Raw genomic sequence first — 25,944 nt, 5'->3', positions numbered from 1 at the left:
GCAGTGCTAACCTGAACACAATTCAATGCCACTAGAACTTCCAAATCTGTCCATTCAGAGGGCATGATTCTTACACCAACTAAAGGGCTTCAGGTCAATAAATTCAGCAGAATTGTGGCAAATCCTTTCAGCAATCAAGTTAACTTTCATTACAATCATGATTTTTCTCCTGATTCACCAGAAGAATTTTCCTATTTTCTCTTAAACTGTTCAAATTTATGGGCTATTGTGCATAGATGTTTAATGTAACAAAATCAACTCTCTTGGATCTTGATCCATCTTACTGTATGTAACTTGTTCTCGGACACACTTTTCAAGGTACGTATAAAGTGAACTGAACTGAACTGAACTGCCATTTGTTACAACAGTACAAGAGACTGAACTGAAAGCAAACAGTTTTCGACAAGTCCTCCACTTCTGAGAGATAAACACCAAATGGAGCAAAATCTATACAGAAGACAGGTGATCCCACTGACTTCAGTGAACCTGACTTGCAGTAAGAAAACAGCATTAACAGCATTAGATGTTACTTTAAACATTCAGACATCACAAAAGTTGTAAATCTGGAGTTTGCAGTTGTGTCTAAAAGCATTTTTGCCATTGCTTTGATGCTGGGCAATCCACGTTTTTAAATCTACAGAACAGAAACACTAAAAACAAACAAAAAAAAATAATTTCTTCACAAGTGCTCTTTCTACATATTTTATGAAGAACTCATATTTTTGTGTAGAACTGCATCACTACGTGAGAGGAGCGCACTGTAAAAATAAAATGAATTCCCACCAATTCCTAAAAGATTCTCTTCTTCACATTCGTCTCACGTTAACAGCACATCTTAATGTGAGAGAGAGGCTCTAAAATTACAAGCCCAGGCAGTAACAGGGGTAGAACAAGTTATTTGCTCCATAAGGACAGTTCCCTGCAAATATGACCCAAATCACCTCAAGGACATCAGTAAGGCAAATACACACCTCCTGGCGTTGGTCTGGGGATATGGACAACCACAAAAGCTAATGTATTCTAACACCACATTAGTGCTCTGTGAAGCACAAATGCATCATTCAAATAGCTCAGCTGACAGACGTCAGGGAGAAGGAAAATAGTGCGTGACAGGGCATCAGCATTACACCAAACTACACACATTGACTGAAACCGATTGTCCCAAGTGGGGTCACAGCAAACCGGAGCCTAACCCGGCAAACCGGAGCCTAACCCGGGCGTAAGGCTGGAGGGGGAGGGGACACACCCAGGACAGGACGCCAGTCCGTCACAAGGCACCCCAAGCAGGACGTGAACCCCAGGCCCGCCAGAAAGCAGGATCCAGTCAAACCCACCGCACCACTGTGCCACCACGCGCCCTTCTACACCAAACTATTCTGAGCTTTTATAAAACCTAAGCCATTTTATCAAACATTCTACAAAAATTAGAATACAGACAGAGGCAACAGGAGCATAGTGATTTGCATTATCATGTTTGACTTGAGGAACCCAAGTTGGACTCTTACCTCGTGTTGTGTACTGATATTGGAATCGATAAAGTAAATATTAGAAACCTATATAAATGGGTAAATCATATTAAATTGCTAAATGTAAGTCTGTTGAAGAATACCATCAGCTAATTAAACAAATCTAACTGTGAATTTCCCAGCTTTCATGCTTGTCTTGCGGATAATTTTAAACAATCATTAAAGCCTCGCCTCAACAATCTAACAGTTCATCAATCCACTGATCTTTCAGAAATTGTTTTTATAAGAATAATGTTCTAAGAGTGCTGACAATATCATCATAACAAGTGCAATCTCCTCATACTGTTGAAACTGATATGATCTGAACCACCCAGTCAGGTATCTGTGACCCACGGCATCCAGACCACCTCCTAGGACAGCTGGGGCTGCCTATCAGGCAACAGAACCCAGCCTGTAACTGGCATCTGAGACGGGAAGACAGTGGTGCCAAGCGGAGGAGGTCTGCCATGCACGACAGAAGGAGCTCCGCTTCCCCCCGCGGCCCCCGGAACATCGAAACTGTTACCTAACATATGTCAGAGTGCAGACCACACATGCCAACCAGCAACCAACCGGCATGCTAAGCCAGGGACTGGGGCAGGGACAGGGAGGGCTACGGCCAGGTCTTGCCAGTGTTTGGCTGCATTGTGCTTTGTAACTGGCTGCCGGACTGAAGCACTTCCTAGTTCTAAAGTCCAAAGTTCTACTAACAGGAAAAGCACAGCAACACCTCTGGTGCTGCCACATGGAGACCAACAGGTGTTTTAGCATACCAGAACCAGAACTAGCAGATCAACTACATTTATTCATTTAGCAGACACTTTACTCCAAAGCACCATTCATATCCAAGAATGATACAAAAAGTTCATTAGACATTGCAATTAAAAAACATTGTCTTTTTGCTCAATGTCACATGTCTCAACAGCAAAGTACAACAGCAGACTTTTTTGCAGGACCTTAACCAGCAAACTTTAGATTAGCCAGACAGATGGTTAAAGTAGAAGGATATTTTACATTACACACTGAAAATGTGAAAATACTAAATATTAAGAATGATTTAAAATAAGAATTAAGAATGCTTTGGAAACATTGTTTAGGCCATTATCCTTGCCACTGGAAATCACTATTCCATTCAGTCTTTGAGACCAGTAACACTTGACATTTACAGGTTTACAAATCTATCTCATATTACAGCCATCACTGCTCAGATGGCCAGTGAATGCTCTTTTGTCTTTTCTTTCAGAAGACAAGGGAATAATTCTGTGCAGCATTATAAATCTGTAAATACAACAGAAAAGACCTTTTCTGCTACGTCAAATTCCAGACCACCACCTCCTCAGATTATGGCCATATAAGCAAATGGGTTCTTGTTCCATATGAACCGTGGGACTGTAGAAGTCTTAGCACATAAGGCAGCATGGATGAGCTGGCAAGTGAGACTGTGCACCGCTGGGATTCGATGTGCATGGCATTTTGCGGAAGGCCACAGAATAATACATCCAGTGTTAGCCTCCTTGGCCACAGCAGGCTGCTCCTCCAGACCTGTTCACTCATTTACACAAATTCCTGCAGGTCATAAGACGACTATTGTGCGGACTGTGTCATATCTGTTCTGGGCGATACACTGGAATTCAAAGTATACCAGAGCTACACTGCTCAGCCTCTCATTCTGCTCAACATGCCAGAGGAGGAGGCCCCCTCTGGCCTGCACACATGCCACTGCAGGAAGTTATCCACATACTCACTGCATGCATATTGATTTCGGAAGAAAGAAAAAAAAATTGAAAGATTCCTGGACTTTGATCGGATTAGGATTAACTTTCCCCTATATTTAATAGGATTTTTTTCCTTTTCTTACAGGAGCACGGTGAGGTTTAAGGAAAAATCAATAAGACAATCAATACCCTAACCAGTCTAAAATTGCAGCCAATGGAGGCACAGCTGCTTTTGGAGGGCACATGAAGTAGGATGGAGTCATACAGCACAGACACCTGCTCCTAGTCACTGAGGCTATTCTTTCAGAAGACAGAACCTTTAAAAAACCTTTCATGGACAAATTGAGCGTATGGCAATCAAACATATGAATCAGGTCCATGTGTCCTAGGAATTCAAACAAGGATCTGCAAGAGTCAATGTCAACATTTCTGTACACTTTTCTTTTCATTGCCTTACTTAAACCCCCAGCCATCTGTATCTGTTTCGGAAATATTTCGTCTACTTTGGGCCTGGTCAAATTATCCCTCTAAACATCAGGAATGGCAAAGCAATGATTCTGAAAGGATGGAATTTCACTGAAGAAATTGAAACACTGAGTCCAGTATTAGTGTATCTTTCACAGAGTAAAGAATCAAAATTCCAAACACATTTCAGATTAATTACATGAATTTAGGACATGATTAATCTGCTGTGACCCGTAACCTTTGACTAACCTAGTTGCTGTTGTTATTTGTGGAGTTGATCATGTGGCACGCTAATAAATTAGTAATGCTGAAATAGGCTTAGGGACCAAATGAGACCCATATGGGTGGAATCAAGCTGCCTTCCGATGATTAAAATAAGGAGTAATTGTCAGTGACTGGTTTAAAATTAACAATATGACAAGAGGTCAGACTTTGCGCCTAATCCCAGTTTAGAACAACTCTGAATTACATGTTAAACATAATGCCATGATTGAATTCTAAATATTATCACTTTATTAGTCCGTCTTATTATTCCATCCTTATTGTTCTTGGCCCACTCATTTGGCCAGATGTCCATTTCTGATACTGGTGACAGGTGGTGTTCCTAATTAGTTTCTTTTACAGAAGCAGCACATCTTTTACTACTTGTTCACTGACTAAACAAACAAAACTCAAAAGCACAATTTAAATGTGATAAGATGGTGAGCTTTGCCTCTGAACACCTTTGTTAAAAAAGACTATCTGAGCTTTTCCCAGAAATGATCAGAACACATGAAGGTTAAAATTTAAATGTGTTGATTTTTGGCAAATTGTTCAATTACAGAATCCATGGCCATTATCTATCAGACCGGCTAATTTGCACACAAATGACCACCTGTTACTGCACTGAGGAAAAGGACATCTGCTTTAACAACAGAGGGAACAACAGGGAATAATTAATTTCAGTTGTGTGAGCATCAGCAGTGCAATGATAGTCCAGGCCTCCATTAACTTGTGGAAAGTATGCACTACCCTTTTAAACACAGGACATTGGATAAAAAAATGGCCCCAAGTAAGATTTTGTAATTACAAATTATTCCAGATGTTTTTATAACAACAAAAAACTAAAAAAAATCTGTGCTGCCAAAATATACATTAGAACAGGAGGAGTTCACTGAATCCAAACCATAAACATCTGTAATGTGCAATACTGAAAGTATTTTTGATGCAGGTAAAAAAATGCATCTGATGAAGGAAAATGTCTGAGAAATTTTCTCATAAAAAATATGAAATCTTTTCCTACTAATCATATGAGGATTTAGATTTTCTGTAAACATCACTTTACTCATTCAAGAGCTTAGAAAGTAACAATAGTTTTAGCCATTGACCAACAGGTGATGTAGACGTTACAAACGGGACTCATGACTACAGGATTCGTGTCAGAAACAGAAAAACATCATCACTGACAAGAAGTGCATAAACAGGAAAATTATTCATGGGCAAAATATATTTTGTTCTGGATCTTTTAATTAAAGTGACACCAAAGAGACTGTTACTCAGAACAACTGGAAGAAGGTGAAAGCTCCATCACCTCCCTCACTTTACTGTCTATCCTGTGGATCTTGCTGAGGCTGTAGACTGTGGCAATCCCATGCTGGTATTTGGAAAACTGGTGCTCCCCTTTGATAATTCCGCCAAACTAAAACAATCGGGAAGGAGAGATGGCCCAGAGATGCTAAAGACCACCCACTGCCACCAGAGCGAGGACATGGGGGAGCCTCAATATTCTCAACATACAGGAGGGGGGCAAACACTCATACCCCTGACATCCTAAGGCCAGTCAGAAAGGAGTGGCCACATGTCAATCAGTGGAAGAATGCAAACACCAGGGGCCTGCCGTCAGCCATAGGGGCCATCAGTCAAGGCCCGGCACACCACGGAACACACGCCGAGTCAATGAGGGCAGCTGCTGCCGATCGCTGACATCAAAGGAGCAGGAGGTGACTGATTGTGTTGCAGGGAAGATGGCAGGGGGCAGGCCCTTCATAGTGGACATTTGCCTCGGCCTGTCGCTCTTTGTGAGTTTTACTGGCGTGATGTCAGACCCCCCCACATGAACCAAAGGTCTGAGAGACGGGGGAAATACAGGCACAGGTTACAATGCTGAGTTGCCCTCTCAACAATTTCTAACCGCCTAACACCTTACACTACATTCACATTTTACTACATTTATATATATAGACATATACAGATTTACTCATAAATGAATTAGATGCTTTTGTCCAGACTGAATTCATGAGGTATGATCAGAAAAATCAGAAGTTCTGAAGACTGCAGAGGTTTAGAGCAGAGGAAAGTGCCAGAAGATTTTAGAGTAACCTATTAGTCACAAACGAGCTATAATAATGACATTTACTGTTAAGTTATTATTATTCATTTAGCGGGGGTGCGGTGGCACAGTGGGTTGGCCCACAGTCCTGCTCTCCGGTGGGTCTGGGGTTCGAGTCCCGCTTGTGGCGGACTGGCGTCCCGTCCTGGGTGTGTCCCCTTCCCCCTCTGGCCTTACACCCTGTGTTACCGGGTAGGCTCCGGTTCACCGCAACCCTGTATGGGACAAGCAGTTCTGAAAATGTGTGTGTGTGTGTTCGTTCATTTAGCTGACATTTTCCTCCAAAGCAACTTACAGTGTTAAGCTATTTACAGGGTTATACCCATTTATACAGTTGAATAATTTAGTATAACAATTCTGGGTTTAATCAAGAGTACTACAGCAGGAGGTAGGACTCAAACCTTGAACAACTGAGTGCAAGGTGGCAGTTCTAAGTACTGCATCACCTGTTACATTAAGGCAATCTCTTAAGTTCACTAACTTTGAAAAGAGGATGCAACTGTACAGCTAAGACTGAAACTGGGACCTGTGTTCCTAACAAAAAGAAGTAAAGCAACATCCTCCAGGTAAATGCAGAGAGTGTTCCTGGCCCAGCACACGACCACATGGTTCTGACTACCTTTCATCAAGAAAAACTTGACCGCCTTGGCCCCCCAGTCCCCATGAATTGCTCTTTATTTTTCGTCATTCACAAAGATGTATCCAAGCCGCCATCACTGGCGTATCAGCCTTGGCAGCATTAGAACGCGTATAAGGGGGCTTTTGTTGCACTGACTGGAGAGGCATTGTGCGATGGGAAAAAACACTCCCTACTCAAGATAAAAGGCTTGCCTTTCCTCTCATCTGAGCTAAGTTTATCCTGCCTGAAGTTGCTCTTTTATATACAACCAACAAAGAAGCAGCTTCAGATGTAAACCGCATATGCTTAACAAAATGTCCATCACAGAGAGTGATCTAGATCTTCAGATGCTGAAGTTGGGCGGCCCACAAGACACCAGACTGAAGTGGAGAACTGTATTGTCATGGTCTTGTTACTTCAAGTTTCATATGTTAAAGAAGTGTGCTGTGACTCTCACCCTACCTAAACATACACCAGTTTTACAGCTTGCATGTCCAAAATTTGCCCGTAGTTTCTCAACACCTCTGCTATGGGTTTCTAAACCCTACACCACTGCTAGCGTTGAGAGGTGACAGGTATGCTGCAATCTGAGTAGAACTGCAAAGAGGCTATCAGGTGGTCTTGTAGGGGTCTTAAAGAGGGAAAAAAAGGAACCAAGGAGCAATGAAGGAGTTCTAGTCTGAGGGAGTGAAGCTGATACTGTGACAAAAGCCAGCAGGAAGGTTCAAGAAGCTGAAGAGCGGCACAGTGCGTCAGTCCACCTGTATGAACCCCAGAAATGGAGAAAGGTTGTGGGCAGGAGGAATGATGAGCCTCCAAGGGGTTTTTTAAGGTATAATTCTCTCAGAAACCTTTATTTTTCCAACACTTTTTTCTCAAGGCAACTTTCAACGTTAGGTTTGTACACAAAGCTACTCAAGCTACTCAAGCCAAGGTGAGTTACTGCTTGACTTTTTCACTGCAGCATGAACTCAGCACAGGTGGGCAGTAGAAAACAGAATTCAAGTAAAAATTCTCTATTACTTAGGGAATTTGTTCCATATTGTTGATCAATATTTAATAAAACACCACTGCAGCGCGCTGGGCTTGGTTCGGATGTTGCGAAAGACGCAGGGACAGCATTCATGAACGTTTACTAGAACTGTGACAGATATCATCGGTGCGAATAATAATAAATTATGGTTTCAGTTCAAAATCAAGGGCCCGTACCATAAGCCAAACTTCCCTCCTAGCACCCCTCAAGCTGTCCCACTGGCCACCAAACTCGCCCCCTTATTCCCAAGTTCCAGAAGCAGAAGCGGTTGAACGCAATTCCATTTTACCCACAATTCAACTGTATTTAGAAGCAATTTTCCCGCTCAAATTCCCAGAGATCGTTACAAGAATGAATGTTTTTAGTAAATGGGAAATAGATACCAAAATGAAACCTCCAAAAGAGTACTTTGTACTGGTATTGCTATTTATGACGCTAGTTTATGATGCACTTGAAGTCTGCATATTAATCGACATTTATGTAATTAATCAATGATCAATCGAAACCTGCTGCTTAACTGATTAACAGCAGCGAATCACCGAACTCAGTATAAAAAAAAAAAAACAAGACCTATTGACTTCTTATATATTAAAAGAAATCATTATATATCTCTACCCTCACAATATGGGGAAAATTTTAAGGTATGAAAAATATTTTAACTCACATTTTCCTGAGTTAACCTTCTTCGAAGGGGGGGCTGGGTCATCAATTAAGGCGGGACGAAGCTCAACACTAAACTCTGATTGGTTTCAATGCTACAGAACTACAGCCAATGAATTTGAGAAAATAAGTCTGCTGACAGTGAAGATACATTTTACTGGTTCACCGTGAAAGATGCTGTGACTGACAGTAGAACACAACCAATGAGATCTACAAAAGTCGTCACGTTGTAGAAAGACTGACATGATTTATTTTAAGGAGGGAAAGTTAAAATCGAATAAAACGCGAGAAAGCGACAAATATGATAACTTAAACCCTCAGTTCCAGGTTATTTTAAATTCTATGAAACTAAATCACGTTGATTATAATAAGAAACATGCGTGGCATTATTTCATGTGGTCAGCTGGAGTACTATCCCTTCTAGGTATGAGACAAAAAAAATTAATGACTTCTGTAGAATAAGATTTAATATTAGAACTCATCTAAGAAATAGACAATCTTCAAACAGGAGCATAGAAGTCAAACAGTGGGAAATACAGGCTGTCTACTTTCAGATTCTCTTGATACATATTTCATTTTATACATAGTTATTTTTATTATTAAATTGGAGAAGTCAGTACTTAGTTTACAACTCAGGTTTACTGTTAAGGAAGTATACCTTGGCTCCACTAATTATGGCCCATTTTCACAAATAGTTCAAGTATGGGGCCATTTCACCAAAAGAGTGTCATTATGGGGAAGAGAAAAAGAACCAAGAACAAAGAGTCATTGAATGTCTCTTATCCAATGTTTTTCCAAGCAGGATAGCACTTTCATCACATTCTAGGTGAACAGTACTTTAAAGTATAGATCTATAGCTCATTCATAGTCAATATAATTATTACATATAGCCTGAAGGTACAGCTGTATGGGCAGGACTGGTCATGGTGGTTGATTATAGACATGTGGTGGAAGGACTGGACCAGGTGTGAGAGAATTGTGTGCAGTTCTGTCTTTGTCCCAGAGCAAAAACATAAATCAGCACCAATAAAATTAAAGAAATAAATCCCAAGAGGTCAAAAGAAGAGAACCTCAGACCTTCTCAAATCCTCTCTCAGTCCTAAAGGTTCTTTAAATAAGTCTCCCTGGGGCTAAATTGCCACACCTGGTGCTTGTTTCCTATACTGTATGTACCACTGTTATAAACATTCAAGCACTGGTATTTTCTATAATGCAATATGAGTGTAAAAGTTAGACTTAAAAAACATGGACTCAGCTTAACTGTGATGTTGGAGAAGATTCTTAAGCGCACCATGGGCAGCCTGGAAAAAGATATTTGTTAGATCAAACTGTCATTCAAAGCAGAAATCATATGACAAGTTATCACACTTTGGACATGTCATGAGAAGACTGGATTCTCCTGAAAAGACAGTGATCCTTGGAAAAGTTGGAGGAAAACAGAAAGAAGCAGCAACTACATGATTGGACTCAAAGTGACAATAGACACATCCATTTGAACACTAAGAACACAAGTGGAGCACATAACTTTCTTAGATTATATACATATTATACATATACAAACAAAAAAAAAAAAAGTCAAAATTGACCACTGTATTCAACATCAACACCTACACAGACTCAAAGGCAGACTTCACTACCACTATAACAGATATTTTAATGTTTTTATTAGAATCATGTTACATTCTTTTCATTATTTGTGATAAGCATCATTTCCTTTGGAGGTACTGTACAATGACTACTGCTATGCTGAGAATCAGGTTGCTCCCCAGTATTTGCCCCAACTGCCTGTGAGCAATTTCACCCCCACCCTCATCCCTGTATCCTGTTTACTCAGCTGGATGTCCACAAGGTCCAACATGCTCTTCCTCGGGCCCTTGGAGGGCCCCATAATTACTTTGCTGTGGGATAACCAATCAGAAAAACACAGATGCCACTGTTAGTTGACCCCAACATATTTCCAAACCCCATACCCCTTTTCTGTGGGGCCAATCCCACATAACACCCTCGTAAACAGAGCAAAAGCACACGGAGAACCTTGGCAAATGGACAACAGACCACACCTTTCCAAGTAGAGAGAACAAAACCATTCAGATAAAGCTATGGTCATCACTGCGAACATATAAAATCGGGGCGGGGGGGGGGCAAAACACACACACACACACACACCCACACACACAATTCTGTGCTAACAAACCATTTATTTAAAATATAAAACATAATAAATTACAATTTTGAATATTTATTCCCATGATCACAATGTAGATAAATATTTAAAATAAACCCCTTGCAAAAACAATAAAAAAGGCTTCAAAAGGCAAAATATCAAAATCAATAGAAAATACACAACGTGGCAATTATGTTTCACGCCAGAATACAGAAATATCTTCATACAGTTCATGGAATCTGATACACAGCAAGGTGCCTGTTCAATTCTGAGATTACAACAGACATGGTATCAAACATCACAGCGCAAGTAAGGAGCAGTCTGAGAAACCAAAGCCAGAGTATAGAAAAGTAATGCACTATGGGACACCTGAACTTTCACCATCTTAAACTAAATGCACCCTGGTCATTGTCAGTGTTTTCCTTCTGGTACATTTTAACAGGGATAACCAGGGTGTCCGAGGCATTTGCAGGGACCATCTGTCCCACACTATCGGATTCTGTATGTGACACAGGTAATGAAACCGCTCTTCATAAGACTGATGAGCAGCAAGGTTGGCAAGGCAGTTCAGACAACCTTACTGGCAAGGAAAACATTTATCCATCATTATTGCTTCACAGAATAATAAATCCATGTATTAACCCAACCAATAATCCCTCTTCTATAATCCCAACTTTTGTTAGATCTCTTAACGGCTATAGTTGTATAAAATGAATTAGTTATGTGAGCAGTGATGTTATATCACCAGGTTTTGCTTCAAAACAGCTACAGCTCACTGCAGGTTTACAATTTTGCACATTAAAGCTGTGGGGTCTGACATACAACCTGTCATTACTGTGCAGGAAATACCACACTCGTTTGTGCAGCCCCTCCAAAGATGATGTATGATGCTCAAGGAAAGGAATAGCCATTAACAAGAGCTCAATATCATTAATGACAGCTCAAAATAATTCATAAACAAGAGGCCAACATTACTTATTGATAACAGCTCATTATCATCTAGTCCAGTAGTGTTATCATTATCATCCAATAATAAGATTTCAGTATCATATCACACATTAACAAGAGTAAAATATTATCCAGTGAAGAACTCAGCATCATCCAACAACCTTTAACCTTGTGCTGAAATGGGGCACCACGTTAAAGATGTACAAAAGTATGCAGAGTTCAAAACCCAAAAGTCTCATTACTAGAGACAATGTAGTGAAGGTAGTATTGGAAAGGTACTCATAAATCACAGGAAGAACACACAAGAAAAAAGTCACCTTAAACCAATCAGTTGTAAAATGCTATTAAAAGCAGAGAGCTTAAAATTTAAAACAATATACTCAGTTTGACACTTCACAAACACAACCTGTAGGATGCATTTTTAAAATCTATAAAGGAATATAATCTGAAAAATTTGAGTAGCCACATACCACAGTGTTAAATATGAGGAAGAGGACGAGAGGACAGGTGGTGATTTTACAGTGAGCATTTCTTCATCCCTGTGTACAGCTTAAAATGTAAGATTAAAATCAAACATTCCCAACATTATCATACTTACATTTTTCTAAACTGGCATATAAAGTGGAGTAGCACAAATTGAAACAGGTCTTGCAAAAATTTCAATACCAAGCAACAAAAGGTTGCACCTTAAATATTGACAACTTCCACTGATTATCTTCATACTCTAACTCTGCAGTGTTGGATATGTTTCGTTAAATGTATGAAAGAGAATAAAGTGCTGATTTACCATGTGCACCAAGACGCGTACTCTACATAAGACAGCATCAAGATTTACAAATAACATTTCGGAAATATTCCACAGTTGTGTACCACGGATTGCAATAAGTCCCTTCGGTACAAATTCACCAAACTTTACCCTTGCAGGGTAGGGGGGGAAAAAAAACTCAATTCATCCAAGCATCAACATCTATCAACATTGCTATGGCTTTGCAGCAACAGGACAACTCCAGCCATCACTTTGTAGAAATGTGGAAGGATGAGTTATGTCAGCTGCGGAAGAAACCATCCAATCAGTCCATAAATCCATCCATCTATCCATCCAATCTATCAATTCATCAAACCGTTTATCTGTTCACCAGTCCATTTTCAGTAACTGTTTAGCCATGGTGGTCCAGAATCAATCCCAAGGAGCACAGGGTAATACGGCTGAAACACGTGTCAGATCATAACTAGTTCAACTAGCTAATGCCACACCCAACAACACAGGCATGTTGGTCTTTGGTCTGTTGATCGATGGGCTGACGTGCACCGCCATAAAGACGAGACAGCTTTCTACAGAGGCACTTAAGACTATGCAGTGATCGTGCTTCATATACAATGGAATCGAAGGAAACCGCTACAGTCCTCCAACTAAACACACCATATTTTGAGTGGAATTTTCTGGGAGTGTTGTCAGCAAGATAGTTACAACTTGGCTTTGTCTGCCAGTGCTGAGGAGCAGGACTCTGTGGCCAGTTCTGTTTAAGACTGATCGAGAACACATTTACGTGTATTGCTGAGTCATATCTAACCTCTGCGAAGCTTGTATGGATTCATAATTTAAATTAAAAAAAAAAAGCACAGTCTTAAAACAAAAACTATTATAACAATTCACTGTGAATAACAAAAAAAAGTTCATGCTTCACATGCATCAGTACCACAATGCCTGCACAAGCAACACATTGCACCACACACACTCCCATCTACAAACCCTGTTTTTCCCTGATTAGATATGATGCAGCAATTAACAAAAGAATAAAGTGTTTCAAGTCTTTTCATGTGGAGTTTAAAGTAAACATATATATGAGGAGGAAAAAAATTCTTGTTTCATGAATAGGTATCATACTTATCTCTTTGAATTAAGGGTTAAAATGAATACAGTGTGGCTTGAATTTAAATGAAAAGGGGAGGGAACTGCCTAGAGGAATACAGTATGGATGAAGTATAACATGTGAACAGTTCTTTCGGAGGGCAGGGGGTGAAGAAGCAGAGAGGAGCGACGACAAGAGCCAAGGCAGCACGCATCAATACAGCGACCCACGGATGTCTGCTGGGGGCTGGTCAAAATGGCGGGTGGCACGGGGTTGGGAAGGATACTCCAACCGTCTACACATGGCTGGGAAAGTGGTAGGCATCACGCAGAGGACGCCACCGTCTGAAAGGCAGGAACCACAGAATCTTCCAGTGTGTGCCAAAGACCTCGGCAAACGTCTGCTGCCAGGGCTTCCTGGCTGTCTTCCTGTGGAACCAAAGGGAATGAGCAGTGAGGATGGCTGAGGAGCAGTGTGTGGGAGTAGCAAGGCTTACAAGCAGTGAGAGGAGGCTATTCCCGAGAGCATCTACCTTCAGACCCCGTAAAGGATGCAGCTGGGACTGCATGTCGACAGCCTGGCCTTGAACAAAGAACCAGAGTCTTTTTTCACTCGAGTAAATACAGGCAGAGATCTTATTCAAGGTCAGATGGTTAACCTGCCAAGCATCCGAGGCAAACCTGAGCCAATATAATAACAGCTCGACATTCCCCGTGCAGGGTAAGGGCAAAGGTACTCACATTTGGTCCATGAAGTGGGACATTTTCTCAATGGTGGTTGTATCCTGTCAAAGAGGCAAGAGAACGCATATTACTATTTTTTTCTTAAAATCATTTGACCATTTTCTCCCATGCAAATTACAACGTGAGATTTGTACATTAAGCTTCTTGCACTGATTTATCCGGCAGGGTAATTTTTTAGTGCATCAATGCATAGTAGGTGCCTAGCTCAATGGTACTGCAGCAATAACAAGGACTTGAACCTTCATATTTCAATTGGAAGGCAATGGATCTATGTGCTGTACAACCTGATGCATCTTATTAGTGACTTTACTGCAGCCGTTACTGCTACACAATGGAGAACCCCAACACCTAGCTCATCACGTTTGCCTGCGAAATAAGTTTTCAGTTCAACCTAAAAACATCCCAAATACAAGACTGACATCAGGGGAGCTGAGACAAACCCTGGGGCCTGGGTACCGCATGGTGCAGCTAGACAACTTATAAAATTCATCTTTAGGCTTTTGATTGCCTCCATCCAGAAGTGAATCTGTGAGCCTCCTTCTAATGAGGCCGATTACCGCGCCTGCACTGTGGGTAATTTATACAACGGGGACAAAGCAGACACCACCAGGGAGAATCCCTTACGGCTTCTCCTGCGCCAACTTGGCAGCCGGATGAGGCAGCTGCTCGAAGACAATGGGATGCATACGTGGGGGCAAATCCCTGTATGCGGCAAACGCACAAATGAGGCGGCCCAAACAGCCAGTATGTAAATTGCACCAGATTATCGGGCCTGAAAAGCGCAGGAGGAGCCAAAAAACGGCACCAGCTTGACGGAGCAGCGGCAAGTGCTGCCACGTGACCTGGCGCAGTCCTGTGATTGGACAGACCCCAGCCAATGAGTGACTGGAAGCTGGGAAACTGTCTCACAGCCAAGTGACCCCCCCCCCACCACACCCACTTAAGGCCTGTCCTTAACGTTATGATTTGGTAATATTTAACTCCATGTTTTCATACAGGAGCACAGATGTTTGGATTTTGGACCAACACAGGGATTTTGTCTGGACTCAGAAACACCAGCTTGCCATGCTTCATTCCAGAACATTCCTGAACTAGCAGAGGGCTTGTCTTAGAAATCGTTTCATTTATTAGTTATCGGTAACGGCTTGTTTAATGCAGGGTCACGGTCATTCAGAGCCTATGCAGGAAACATAAAACATAGAGTTTGAGGTATGAGTATACCCTGGACAGGATGTCAGTCTATTAGAAGGTAGTCTCTCTCTCTCTCTCTCTCTCACACAAACACAAACAAAGAGCAATTTAGAGTTGCTAATTCAACAGAAACATCTTTGGGAGGGGGAACATGCGAACTACACGCAGACTGAGCCGGAGTTGAATCCACATCGATAGAGAGTAGTTTAATAAAATCTTTTGGCATTTGGTACCAGTAAATATCAATATGTTGCTTAGGATATGCTTTCTCTACCAACAGATACAATTTTGCACTCGATACAGTCAGTAAATTGAAAGCCGTCAGTAAATGCGCATTACACCTGATGGTGTAACAGCTCTATCCTAACTACTGTAGCTACTCACGGCAACCAGTCTCAGAACTTACTGACTGTACCATGTATTACAGGACCAATTAACCTTAAGCACCTTCTTCAAGGGTGCTACACAAGGGCCCATTCTGGGATTTGAACCTGAACTTTCCAGAGACACATGCTTGAGTCTATCCAGCAATAGCTCAGTGAATGTACTATATTCCCATTGGTCATTCCCACCAGAGGACCAAGGGCTTCTTCACATGAAGAGCAGCCCGCATGTGTGAGAACATCTGGATGCAACCCTGGCACATCCTTCACAGAATATTCCTTTAAAATAAGAGGTGTAATCCTCTCCAATTAGCCCAAACTCCTCCCACAGCTACTCGCCAACCAGATTAACCGAATCGCACGCATCGGTCACATCTGGTGGATCCGTGGCTGGTGGATCAGAGCCCGTGATGGCAAATAAGATTAGGGTATCTGTTCTTTTTAAAGAGTATGAGTAATTTCTAATTATTTTAACTGGGTCACAGTTAATCCTCTTTGCCAGCCCTCACACGATGTCATCAATTAAAGGATCACAGTCAAAAGTGATTATCAAGTTATCTCCGGGCTAAGGCCGAGATGCATAGCACCGCTGATGAGAAGGACGCAGGAAGCGTGGACTGCGTGCACCCACGGGTCCAACCATGCACTGTCTTTCAAAAGCCCTCCAAGCACACCCCTCCCCGTTTGATGACCAGCCGACCTTGCCTAGCAAACCGGTGCTGGTCTGACAAACCTCCCCCAACCCCTCAAGCCCTGTGATAATGCGGCATCGTGTGAAGCTTTACAGGGAAGTCTTGCGCCAGCCGCTAGCCGGCTCACATCCAGCTTTGTGCGGATTTAGCCCGAGAATTAGCGCGTGCGAGTGGCTGGTAGCTTAGTGTCCCATTAGACCCAGGCACGCTCCAGGTTTATCGGTGACACAACAGTCTCTGGCTTTCACACTGGTGGCCCGGGGATGTGCAGCCTCTCCTTGTTGAAGACTGGAGCAAATAATCTCTTCCTCCAGCGGAACTGACACCCAGACAGACAATGAACAAACAGCTTCCTGTTATAAAGACAGAAAGTGTACCGATTTCAGCCATGGATGGTGACATGTGCTTGTCAGTAACAAACACAATAACTGATCTGAGACTGGTATGCCTGAAGTTCACTGTGAAGGAAATTTTAACAAAGGATTTCCTAACAACATGTGGAGGGCACCTCCACAAGACAGAGGGTAAAGATGCGTGACCCATACAGCGAGGATCCCAGTGATCTGGGTGTAGAAAAGACCGCTCATTCCTCCGAACATCAGTAGACCCATGAAGGTGGAGATGCGCAGAAGGGCCAGCTCATGGCGAGAGGAGAACTGCTCCTAGGGGAGAGAGAAACATGGGAGGCAAACGTGAAACAGTTGGAAAAATCACCTAAATTAGCTGATTTTTTTTCTTAAAAAACAATACAACTGATGTCAGGTACCATCCATCCATCATCAACACCAGCTTATTCCGAGCAAGATCACAGCAACGCGCACGCGCACACACACATTGTCCGAAACCGCATGTCTCAAGTGGGGTCGCAGCAAGACAGAGCCTAACCCGGCAACACAGGACACAAGGCTGAAGGAGGAGGGGGCCCACCTAGGACGGGATGCCAGTCCGTCGCAAGGCACCCCAAGCAAGCCTTGAACCCCAGACCCGCCACACAGTGGGCATTGGCTGAACCGTCGCACCACCACACCCCCTTTATGCCATGTATCAACACCAGTAATTATTAACGTTCTTTCTAAGACTGGAACCAACAAGCTTCACCAGGAACTGAGACAAGCTGATGGCCCCTCAGGTCCATAGCCCATGGCCCATAGCCTTGCCCCGCCTCCTTTCTCCCCAGTCACTGTGCTTATGGAGCACTGAGGGATGTGAGTGATGGATGCATTAAAATGAATGATTTACTTTACCTGGACACCTTTTCTCAAAGCAGAACCACCCCCACTCAACACCCCCCCTTCTCTGAAGACCCCGGGGCCCATGAGGCTGCAAGACGGGAATCCGCCGAGAATATGAAGACCTGCTCCAGGAACAGAAGCCATTCCCACCCTGCTTTGAGGTCAGGAAGATAAAGAAATTATCTGAGCCCAGCAGCCGGTGCAGAAGACGCCTGTCTGCCTGTTCCCTCCTTTTTTGTCCAATCAAAGGCGTTTGTGTTAATTTGTGGAACACAGAACAAAACCAGAACACAGGAATATGAGGATCACGAGGCATTAGATTCACATCAACCGCACAGCTACACACAGATTTTTCTCCTTGATTTTTTTTGCTTTGACACAAGACAGACGTGATGATGAACTAGTCCAGCTGCGAGTGGGTAGACAGAATGCGGATTCATACATCATCTGCACACTTCTGAAATCTACCAATCACATCTTGTGTACAAAGACATTAAAACAAGGAATCTAAACCTACAACGATGCTAGAACTGGTCACAGGGAAACAAACCAATGTTCATGGGCTCCTTGTGAGCTGTGCTTCCAGTGGCCAATCTTGAGACATTAATTACAATAATTTGCGACAAACGTGCTGTGTTATTTTCTCGGGAAGTGATGACAGCACATATTTTGTTGTTTTATAGTCCTGAATATCATGTTATGACTTAAGTTGGGAGCTGACGCCATCCACAGCATGACACTGGATAGGCTGGGGACTGTCAGCTAAAATTACAGTATATGTGGATGTTAGGATCCCAGGTTGAAAACCTGGGACCCCTGTAGGAGAACAGGTTGCAACCTGTTTGACCAAACTGGGGAAGGGTTGAGGGTGAGAAGTTTACCGTTTACCATTTAACACACTTACCATGTCAACTTTGCTGAGAGGTTGGAAGTAGTAATACTGGCAGAAGTCCAGTGCCAGAGTAAACAGACTGAGCACTTGGGTGTAGAAGCAGAGTTGCAGGAAGAGCCAGTGGTTGTCCTCTCCTACACAATTATTGATCCTGATGGGGGTGGGAATACAGGGACATGGGTTAAAATCTGTACTGCGGAAGATGTAATGGCTACAGATTTGTTAACTGTATTTATGCGTTTACTGAATTATTGTCGGGACAACACTCTAATGCAAAGTACATCGATATATATTGGTGCTTAAGATGATAAACACAACAGTGCAGCCAGTAACAGTATAGTTTCACAGTGCATGGACAGTGAGAGAAGAGGTGGTGTCGAATACTGCTCAGTGTGTATAGTTTGTATGTTCTTCCTGTGTTTGCGTGGTTTCCTCCGGGTGCTCTATTTTCCTCCCACACTCCAAAGATGTGTTTCACATGAACTGGTACTCTAAAATAGCCAATAGTGTGTGTGTGTGTGTCTCTGTGTTGGCATGTAGATGAATGACTGACTGTAGGTAGCGTACTCCACATAACACTAAGTCAGCATATATGAAAAAGGTGTCAGCTAAATACCACAGAGTATTCACTCCAAGTTGCTTTGGAGAAAAGCATCTGCTAAATTAAACGTAAATGTAAACATGGGCAGTAAATCCACAGCCACACTTTATTGAAAGAAGGTTCTGGAACTCAGAGAAAGACTGAAGGAGCTCTTGAAGGAGGAGTTGCTGATCTCAAGACTTCAGCTGTACGTGTCTCAAGAGCGAGAGAGCCAATGAAGTCCAAAAGCTGCTTAATTTGCAGAGTATTAAAAATCCCGACAGCGAACAAGGACACTGAAAGTGACGCGACCCAAACCTTTTGTCGGTCATACCTTTCGAGGCACGTCAGCTAATCACGATTTACTGGACTAAAACAAAACCTGCCCTTCACTGCAGGGGGAACCTGATAGGGAGGCAGAGGAAAGTGTATGCAGGAACATTGTTGGTCTGTAATTACTGCACCGGTAGAGGGGCTGGGGGGGCACGCAGTCAAGCAACAGTGTTCTCGTCTTACATAGCAGTGGGGTTCTCTGAGGAGCCTCAGGAAGGAGGGCCCAAAGAGTGCAGGTCCGTTTACAGCCCAGCCGCTGGAGGCAAACCTCAGTCAGCAGACAGTACATGTTGTATTGCTGGTGCAGTCCTACAAATTTACTACTCAGAGCTTCTCTTCCAGGACCCAAGGGTCACTTCCTAGCAAGATTTTCCTCACAGACATAACCATGTGACCCTTGGTACCCACAATGCACTGAAAACTATCAACCACAGTCTACATTATAACACACCCCTACCTGTTCCCTAGAAAGATGCTGCAGAACTGTCCCCTGCAGCACGGTAATTTTTAAGTCACTGTGCTCACATTGTGGGCACCAGTACTCTTTAGGATGCTACGCAAAATGCCAAACACGGGAGAAGAAATGCCATACAAAGTGAACACACGCAGACAGGCACAGTGCAAAATTGTGTCCCCTGACCCCCAACTTCACCAGGGGCAGTGGTGGTCCATCCTGCGCACACAGTGTCCACAGCGGCTGCAGTGGTGGGACCTCTTGGGCCGCATCATGTTGCACTTGTTGCACAGCTCCCACTGGTCGCGCTCTGAAGGAAACAGAGAGTGGCATCAGGGGGCAGGGCAGGGGCCACACGCCGTAAGCTGCCTTAAAGGTGCCCAACCTTCGTCCTCCCTTGGGGCAAAACACACACAGAGTCTGAAATCGCTTGTGCCGAGTGGGGTCGCAGCAAGCCGGAGCCTAACCCGGCAACACAGGGCGCAAGGCTGGAGGGGGAGGGGACACACCCAAGATGGGACACCAGTCCATCGCAAGGCACCCCAAGCAGGACTCAAACCCCAGACCCACCAGAGAGCAGGACCCAGCCAAACCTGCTGCACCACCGTGCCCCCCCCTGCAAAAGATACTCTTTCTCAAAATTCCAAACAAGCAGAGGGACCAATGGACTCTATTGAACACCATTCTTCTCTCAACAGAGTGTAGGTCAGTGTACAGATGCTGTTCTGTGTCTCCCCCTAGTGGCTCCTGAGCCACAGCTCAGCTTTGCCACAAACAGGCAGGAAAAGAGAACCCTCTCAGTTTCACTCTGCATAACTTCACTCTGCACAGCACCACCCTCAGGCATCAGAGACAAAGAACAGCTAATTTCAAATATATTCTATAAGCCTGGTAATAAAAGGCATCCTTGGCCTTGCATGTGAAAAGATAGGCAATGATGAAGAGGACCTCCGTGGAGGAGACTTGGTCATCGCTGACCATAATGACAATGAAGATCAAGAAACAGAATTTAGCACCAGTCTAATTCTGACCTTCCAGTTGTTTCTAGCGTGGGGTTTCCACATTAATCTCATCAGCGAAACACTTCCTGAGATCGTGTAACCAGTCCGGTCCCTCATAATCTCACAAAGAGCCGAGAGCCCAACCTCCTCACAGGGCAGATGAACACATGCTGAAGAAAATGCACTATAAAATAATGTTTATATCTTCAAAATTCAAACTGTAACAAAAGGAGCTGTTTTACATTATGGAACAAAACTGCATTTTACAGTTGCATAAGAATGTTGGAAATGTTCACATTTAGAGTTATTCATGTAGCTAACACTTTTCTCCAAAGTGAGAATGTTAAGCATCTTACAGTGATTTGCCCATTTATACAGCTGAGCAACTTTACTGCAACAATTTCGGGTAAGTAGCCTACTCAAGGGTACTACAGCTGGAGTTGGGATTCACACCTGCAACCTTTCAGTCTAAAGGCAGCAGCTCTAACCACTATGCTACCAGCTACTCCATATTACACATAACTCAGAGATATAGATAAGTCCATAAATAAAAATCATAACTCACCCTGTGAAAAGCACCTCACTGACTGACTAGGAAAAAAATCTGAGAATAGCCGCAGCTGAACTGCCCACGAGATGCTGCTTGCAGTAAACGGTTTAGCTTGGCAATGGAAAGAGTGTACCTGAAATTCACATGACACATTTCACTGAGGGGAACGGGAATGGAGACGAGCCAAGGCCCATTATCACGGTTTTACGCCAACATTCCATCAATAATGCATACGGCAAACAGACCCACTGAAAATGACATAATTCTGAAGTAACACATGTAAGGGGTGCAGGACGGGTTCCTCTTACCAGAGTGGGGAATGTGAGGGTTCTGCGGAACTCGGCCTGGATCCGTGGTGGAAGCCCTGAACAGTGCCACGAGACACAGCGCGGACGCCAGGTAGTAGCCTAAGGCAGAGGAAGATGATGAAGAAGAGCTGCTCACAGAACCTGACATGGTATGAGTGCACCCCCAGCAGGCTGCTGGCCAGGATGACAACTGACCATCAAGACACTCTCACGTCACGTGGACTACAACTTGGCTTCTGGGGCATGCTGACCTTCCAAGAAATATTCCCAGTACACCAGATTTGCACAAAAGTGCTTACGGCATCGCTGGGTTCAACAGGTGGGATGTGCTTAACGGGACAGAACTTACCTGCGACCACGAGCTTGGACACATGTCCCTCTCGGAAGTGTGGCAGCAGCACGAGGTAGGGAATGAAGAAGGAGTTGTAGAGCCAAATGAAGAAGACCACGCTGATGCAGAGCCAGCCCATGGGGTCCACGACGAAGTGGAGCCGTAGCTTCATGATGGAACCTGGCCGGGAAGGCGTCACACTGTGAGAACCTCAGGACTCTGGAATCCAGCAGCTGGGAATCTTCTGTACTACAGCCTGAAGTTTCTTACCCCCTTTGTTGATTCATTACTCAAAATGAATTCAACTAGAAGTTAACAAATAACAGCAAGAAAAGAGAAACACATTCAAATCATAAACATCAAATGAAATTCTTAATATCCTGAAATTCTTATCCTTACAGACAGACAGCAGCCATATGCTTTTAAGAAAGAATCGCATAAAAAACACTTTGCATGTAAATCCACTGGAAATTCAAACCCCTAAAACAAGGGCTTCACACAATCAAATTTGTGTTTAAAAGTCATCACCAAAAGGATCTGAGGCTTAAAATCAAGGTCTTTCCCCCTTCTTCCAAAATCCAGCATAAAACCTAAAAACACTGAAATCATGATAAAAATTAAAAGTCAGAAAAATACGCAATGGAGGAATTTTTTTCAAGCAAAGGTAAATGAGTGGAACAAGTCAGGATAGATTATCTAGAATCTGAAATTAAACCTAAAATTGTGAATCCAAATATGTCAATATTAACAAAGTTAAAATTTAGCTATAGCTGTACAGTATCCTACGACAATAAATCAAGACACATATTATAATGAAAACTCATTTTCGTACGAAGATGAGACCTGAATCCAGAATATTACATTAAGATTTATTCATTTAGCAGACGCTTTTCTCCAAAGCGACGTACATCTCAGAAAAATACAATTTGTGCATTACATTAAGAACTTATATGAATATTCAAGGTCACAGCATATCATCAGCTATATCAACACCTAGAAATATCAATGCATAGCAGAGTACCTCTCAGGGACGTTAAGACACTGGCACCATTAAAAAGAACACTACAATGTTCTTGCTTGTAAAACAATACACTGGCAGTGAATAAATTATTATTTACTACTTAAAATAAAATAAAATCAAAAAATTCTTACCATTTCTCTGATGCACTTATTCACAATAAAGGAACTTGTGTCTGCGCACAAACCAAACCCCATCTGAACCATCACCACCTTTTGGCTGACCTGCTGCTGACTGCAGGTAAACATCTGGGAAGTGAGGACACTCACCTTCTTGTGGTTCTTCACACTGCAGTCTATAGGCTCAGCCGCCACCAGTCATTAGGGATCTGTGGAGGACATCAGTTTAACCCTTTACTGGACACAGTGTCTCCATCACAGCACCTGCACCGCTGTGGGCATCAAACAACCGAAGAATCAGTGTCCTATGTGCCTGTTATTCTGTGTAGGTGCTGGGTTTGAATCCCACCTCCAGTAAGAAAAAGCTGCTGTATTAATGGGTAAATCCTTATAAAGTTCATAACAATGTGGTAAGTTAACTTGGATGATAACTTTTTTTTTTAAATCTCACACATCCTCTGATGCACCTGTCACATCATCAGTGATGTAACCTGAGGTCATGGGGTGTTTTAGGTTTTTCCACATCAGACACCCTCACCCAGGTGACCTAGACAGGACTGATCAAACCCCAGCCTGCATTCAGGTAGCGGTACCTTGAACACACAGCTCACCTCTACTGATCCCTTACCATCTACATAGATGCCCCTTCCACAGCCTCAGCTTTCATGGTCTTCCTCCTCTGGGTGCCTGTCATACCCAACACACCGTAGGCCCCACACAGCGACTTCCCTGCAGACGCCCTCAGCCCACTTCGACGGACAAATACCCTGCCCTTCAGCCTTTTGAGCAGCACTGTTTCACCAGTTCCCCAAACCTTGCAATCTCTTCCATTAGGTTCCCCTAACCATTCTTCCCAAGAAACTTGGAACTCCGACAAGATTCCGTACTTCTAAGCTTCTGAGAGCAACATGGTATCTGGACTCGGAGATGCTTTACATGATAGTGGCTGGAAACTTCATGCCAACTGATAGTAACTTAGGTGGATGGCTGTACACTGGCACTGGGTGTGAATTCTGCTTTTCACCTTCCTTGACCACTTCTATGTCCTGCTTTTCCTGCTTTGCTAGCCAGAAGGCCCTACTAAGTGCTGTCCCCACACTGACTCACTCTGCCACCACCTTGAACACCTAGTCGTGGCACCAGCAACAGCAGCCCTCACGCAGTGATCTCAGACAGCTTCTGAGGTCATGATCCAATGATGATATCTTAGAACAAAATGGGCGTGACGGAGACCTTTCCCCAGCCGTGCAGGCCGGATGGACTAGACAGCTCGTTGGAATCTGCAGCGGCCTGTTCTCCAGAGCTCCGCCCACACGATCTTAGAACCAAGAGCTTGGTTTCACCTCTTCCACCGCGCTCCCTGCTGCATCCCTACCATCCCGTCCATACGTCCACCCTCCACCGCATCATCAGCCCGCGCCTCTCCTTCCTCTGGACCTCGTTCTGTCACGGCGTGAAATAAACTAAAAAGGTTAACAATAATCCGTCTAAAACCTTCAGAGGAAGCGCAAACGAGACCGAACTTATCGTACCTCGGAGATGACTTAAGACTGGATTCTCTCACGAAGATGAAAAACCTTCATCTTTGTTTTTCCCTTTTAAATTCCCGCACTGTATTTGTTTTTAAGAACGCATTCAGCAAATAGTTAGCCCAGTAATTCACATTCCCTGCGCTGGAACACACATTTCATGACGTCATGTAATTATCACAGTGAAATACTGGATAAAAACACTGTTCAAGAGAGGGGGAACCGGCGGAGGGAGAGCGAGCGAGCGAGCGAGCGCGCCCGCGCCCACTCACCCACAGCCCAAGACCCGTATTCCCGTACAAACGTGCGAACTGTGTGCTTTCAACAGTCGGAGCACGAACCGGAAGTCACCTGCACAGGTGAGGCCGATACAGGTGCATTCCACTACAACCGGAAACCGGAACCCGGAACCGCGCGCCCACCCCATGCGTTCGTCCACAGTGAATAAAACACAAATCTGCCTGTCGTGGGGCTATTTTAATGAGACGCGCGGAACGACCCTGTGGTGTTACTCGTGAAAACAAACACAGCGGCGTTTACAACTAAGAGGCAGCAGGAGGCGAGATTAATTAAGTCACATGTAACAAAAATAATAGCAGTAATAATAATAATCATCGTCATCACCATGGGACATCGCGTGTTATGAATTATGAAGTGTGCAGCCAGAGGTCGGAATGAACGCCGTCAGTCAGTGTGGCTCCCTACCAGTGACATGAAACAATGATTATAGTCATTATTACTACACACATTGATTATTGCAGTTATTACAGTATTGTGGTCTAGAATGGAGCCCGGGGGGTGTCCGTACTGTCGATAAGAGAAAGGAGTGATCGGCGATTGATTAGCTATTGATCCGCAATTCTCACCGCTCGTTTTCCGTCTCCAGACCACATCCGAGGCGAGGGGGGGGGGGGGTCGAAACCGCTGCCGGGGACGCGCAATCCGGGGAGCGGCGGACGGACCGCTGGAGAGGAGCTGCAGAAGGAGGACGAGATCACCCAGTGTGTCTCTGTGTGTGTGTGTGTACGCGCGTATGCAGCCTCCCTGGGCCACACTCCTATTACATCATTGGTGGATGTTGTTGTGGAAGAAACGATGAACACACGCACGGACGGACACTCAAGAGTTGCATAGAAAATATTCCTAATGCCATGGCCACACGTAACGCGGGAGAGTCTCTCCGAACAAGTCAAATGCAAACAGCAGTTATTTATTCACACAGTTGCGCTGGACGGTCACGCCTCTCAATCTTCCACTTGCT

The 25,944-nt window shown here is 43.7% G+C and overlaps 1 protein-coding gene across 4 annotated transcripts; it reads right to left on the bottom strand.

Annotated features, from left to right (window-relative positions):
• Positions 1 to 11,944: 11,944 nt before the first annotated feature.
• Positions 11,945 to 25,943, bottom strand: zdhhc21 (zDHHC palmitoyltransferase 21). Of its 4 annotated transcripts, XM_029252160.1 has the most exons (10): positions 25,902 to 25,943; positions 25,550 to 25,658; positions 23,305 to 23,363; positions 22,036 to 22,197; positions 21,687 to 21,785; positions 20,026 to 20,137; positions 18,473 to 18,611; positions 16,882 to 16,998; positions 14,068 to 14,111; positions 11,945 to 13,755 (listed from the first exon to the last, which is right to left on the bottom strand). In XM_029252160.1, the coding sequence occupies exons 4-10, from the start codon at positions 22,187 to 22,189 to the stop codon at positions 13,623 to 13,625; spliced, it is 798 nt and encodes a 265-aa protein (XP_029107993.1). In that variant the 5' UTR covers positions 22,190 to 22,197; positions 23,305 to 23,363; positions 25,550 to 25,658; positions 25,902 to 25,943; the 3' UTR covers positions 11,945 to 13,622. The 4 variants fall into 4 exon arrangements, with proteins under 4 accessions (XP_029107993.1, XP_018615232.1, XP_018615231.1 ...); XM_018759716.2 differs by lacking the exons at positions 25,550 to 25,658; positions 25,902 to 25,943 and adding an exon at positions 24,687 to 24,934; XM_018759715.1 differs by lacking the exons at positions 25,550 to 25,658; positions 25,902 to 25,943 and adding an exon at positions 23,783 to 24,032.
• Position 25,944: the final 1 nt, after the last annotated feature.

This window comes from Scleropages formosus, chromosome 5 (genome assembly GCF_900964775.1).
Source record: "Scleropages formosus chromosome 5, fSclFor1.1, whole genome shotgun sequence".
Lineage (NCBI taxonomy): Eukaryota > Metazoa > Chordata > Actinopteri > Osteoglossiformes > Osteoglossidae > Scleropages > Scleropages formosus.
Note: the sequence above shows the minus strand (reverse complement) of the source record. Positions and strands in the feature narration are given on the sequence as shown.

Coding starts and splice junctions, on each gene's coding strand:
- zdhhc21 (XM_029252160.1), bottom strand. CDS start 22,189: ATGAAGCTACGGCTCCACTTCGTCGTGGACCCCATGGGCTGGCTCTGC. Junction 18,612..20,025: donor ATGGACCACCACTGCCCCTG/GTGAAGTTGGGG, acceptor CACCCCCATCAG/GATCAATAATTGTGTAGGAG. Junction 13,756..14,067: donor TCCCACTTCATGGACCAAAT/GTGAGTACCTTT, acceptor TTGGTTCCACAG/GAAGACAGCCAGGAAGCCCT.